This window comes from Humulus lupulus, chromosome 2 (assembly GCF_963169125.1).
Source record: "Humulus lupulus chromosome 2, drHumLupu1.1, whole genome shotgun sequence".
Taxonomy (NCBI): domain Eukaryota; kingdom Viridiplantae; phylum Streptophyta; class Magnoliopsida; order Rosales; family Cannabaceae; genus Humulus; species Humulus lupulus.
Window position 1 is genome coordinate 141,251,224 of NC_084794.1, and position 2,543 is coordinate 141,253,766.

A 2,543-nucleotide genomic window follows, 5' to 3' on the forward strand; every position below is an offset into this window, starting at 1 on the left:
GTGGTCCAATCCCCACGATGAATAGGTTTAGCTCTTCAATTTTTTCATGGTAGCCTGAGCGAGAGGAAGGAAAAAGAAGAAAAGAAAGCTCTGGTTGAAGTGAAAAAGAGACGTGTGAGAGAATTGTTTTAGTATAAATATTTTTAATATTTTAAATGCAAACTTAATAATACTTCTTTAAATTTAATGGAATAGATAATTAAAATAGAAAATATTAGACAAAATATTTTACATTGAATATATCACCCAAATCAAAATTTACGAGAATGAAATGTTAAAACAAGTATTTATAGATAATATATAGTAAAAAGGAATATTCTCTAAAATATAGAAAGAGATTTTTGTGTTTATCAAAAGAAAAAAAAAGGATGGATTTTATTTATGCCATTTGAACCATAGATTTTTCACCAATTCTGCACCGTTGAGTTTAGTTTGAATAACGTAAAAAGCTAGTTAACTTTGGTAGACATATACATCTAAATATATTCCGATTCCAAAACACGGATAACACATATCTCTAAAGACCTCTCAAACTTTAGAGTCTTCTACTTTTAAAAACAAAGTAATGTTATTCTTGTTCTCCTATGAAAAAAAAAAAAAAAGCTAAGGTTCCATATAGGTAATGAACTCTTCAATATTAAACAAAATAAAAACCAAAAGATTCCATTAGCATTGTAAGGAAAGAGATTAAGATTATTCAAGGAGAACATACAATATATTGTCTCACAGAATTAGTATTATTGTCATTATATTACTCTTTCATCATGCAACGTGTGAGAATGGAATTTTCAATTAGGGATGAAAGTATTGAGATGATTTATATATAAATCTCAGTGGGACATCAACTTCGAAGTAAAGGGATTATTAAGCCAGGCCTTCCAGCAACTGATTCCCTTCTGAGCAATCAGGTCCGATGACTTCCTATCTGTCAGCTGAAGCAGCTGCCTCTGCTTCTTGCAAAGCATAAAATTCCTCACTCCACTTCCTATCTTTGCCGAAGGATTTAATGCTATATATCCACACCCAAAAATTTAAAATTAAAAGTATTCAATTTAACATACAAACCAAAGTAAATCATCAAGATTACAATTTATAAAAAGTTAAGACCTTTCTTAGAGTAAATTTTTGTCTCTGTAAATTTGTAGTTTTTTTTAGAACAGTCAATTTGATTGATTAAGAACACAAAAAATAAAATGAATTAAACTACTTTTACATGCATAAATTATTAAATTTATGGTACAAGTACATGAATCCATGACTCGTATTTTCTTTTTCTTTGATACTAAAGAGACAGTATTTTTAATAAATAATGTCTCTCCATCACCATTCAGGCCACTTAAATAAAAAAATTATGAATTATACATGCAGTTGTCCTAAATTACAGAGAAGAACTCACTTTTAGCTTATAAACTTAAAAAAAATCCCCATTTTGATCTTTTAACTGTTGAATTTATTTTCTCCTTTAAATGAAACGAATAATAGTAATTTCACAAGAGTCCAAAATTGTGGGGAACAAACAAAATATTAAAATACGTTTTTGTTTTATATTATTAAAAAAACAAAAGAAGAAGAAATTATTGGCATAATTAAAATACTAAATGAATATTTATTATTATTGATGAGAATTAAAAAAAATCAAATTCAAAATTGCAGACAAGAAGACATGTAATTGAAATGTGTGTGAGAGAGAGAGATTACGATCAGATCCCGAGTTGGCGCAGTAGAGAAAGAAATGGTCGGAGTCCGTACCAAGAATGGGGAGTCGTCCCTCTCGAGCATAAGATTTAAGAGCATAGTCAATCACAGAACCAACGAGATCCTCCTCATTCACCACGAACCTCATCGGCCCTGCGCTTCCCAGCACATTCACCGTTATCAGCAACCTCTTCTTCTGAGTCTGAGACTGAGAATGAGACAGAGACTGAAACTCCACCCCCATCTTCTTCTTCGACATTTTTTTTCAACAAACGAAGAAGAAAAAATAGATAGGGAGATTGTAGAGACAGCCAGAGAGGGATTTGTTTCTAAGGATCAAGGCCGAGGCAGCGGTAGTACCAGGAGGAAGGCAGCGCGTGAGGAGTACGCGCAGCGACCCTCAGAGGATGAGAATGAAGTAGCAGAAGAAAGTGCATCAAGAAATGATGTTTGATAAAAGAGTAGAGATTGATGGGAGTTGTTGTGCTGAGGCTGAGGGCCTTTCCTTCTCTTTCTCTGTCTCTTTAAAAGTGAAAAGGTGCGAATCAGAGTTGAAATAGAAACCTTTGCCTTTTTTTTTTTTCTTTTTTATGTTTCGTTACTTTGTAGTATTATAATACAAACACAAATCACCACCGCTCTTTCAATAATTAAATATATACAATAATAAACCCAACATTTTGAGAAATCATTACTAACAAGGAAACGAAAAAAACAAATTGTTCATTTTACGTCAGTGCAGTTAAATATTTTTCTCAAAATAAAAAAAATTAACAATCAAAATTATTAAATTTATGGAAATAATAACCTCCTCAAGCGCTACTTAAAAATTCATCTATTTTCACTTT

General features: G+C 31.4%; 1 protein-coding gene across 2 annotated transcripts; it reads right to left on the reverse strand.

Annotated features, from left to right (window-relative positions):
* Positions 1-647: 647 nt before the first annotated feature.
* LOC133818581 (uncharacterized) lies at positions 648-2,290 on the reverse strand. Of its 2 annotated transcripts, none has more exons than XM_062251541.1 (2): positions 1,750-2,290; positions 648-1,009 (listed from the first exon to the last, which is right to left on the reverse strand). In XM_062251541.1, the coding sequence occupies exons 1-2, from the start codon at positions 1,952-1,954 to the stop codon at positions 831-833; spliced, it is 384 nt and encodes a 127-aa protein (XP_062107525.1). In that variant the 5' UTR covers positions 1,955-2,290; the 3' UTR covers positions 648-830. The 2 variants fall into 2 exon arrangements, with proteins under 2 accessions (XP_062107525.1, XP_062107524.1); XM_062251540.1 differs by having other exon boundaries at positions 1,699-2,255.
* Positions 2,291-2,543: the final 253 nt, after the last annotated feature.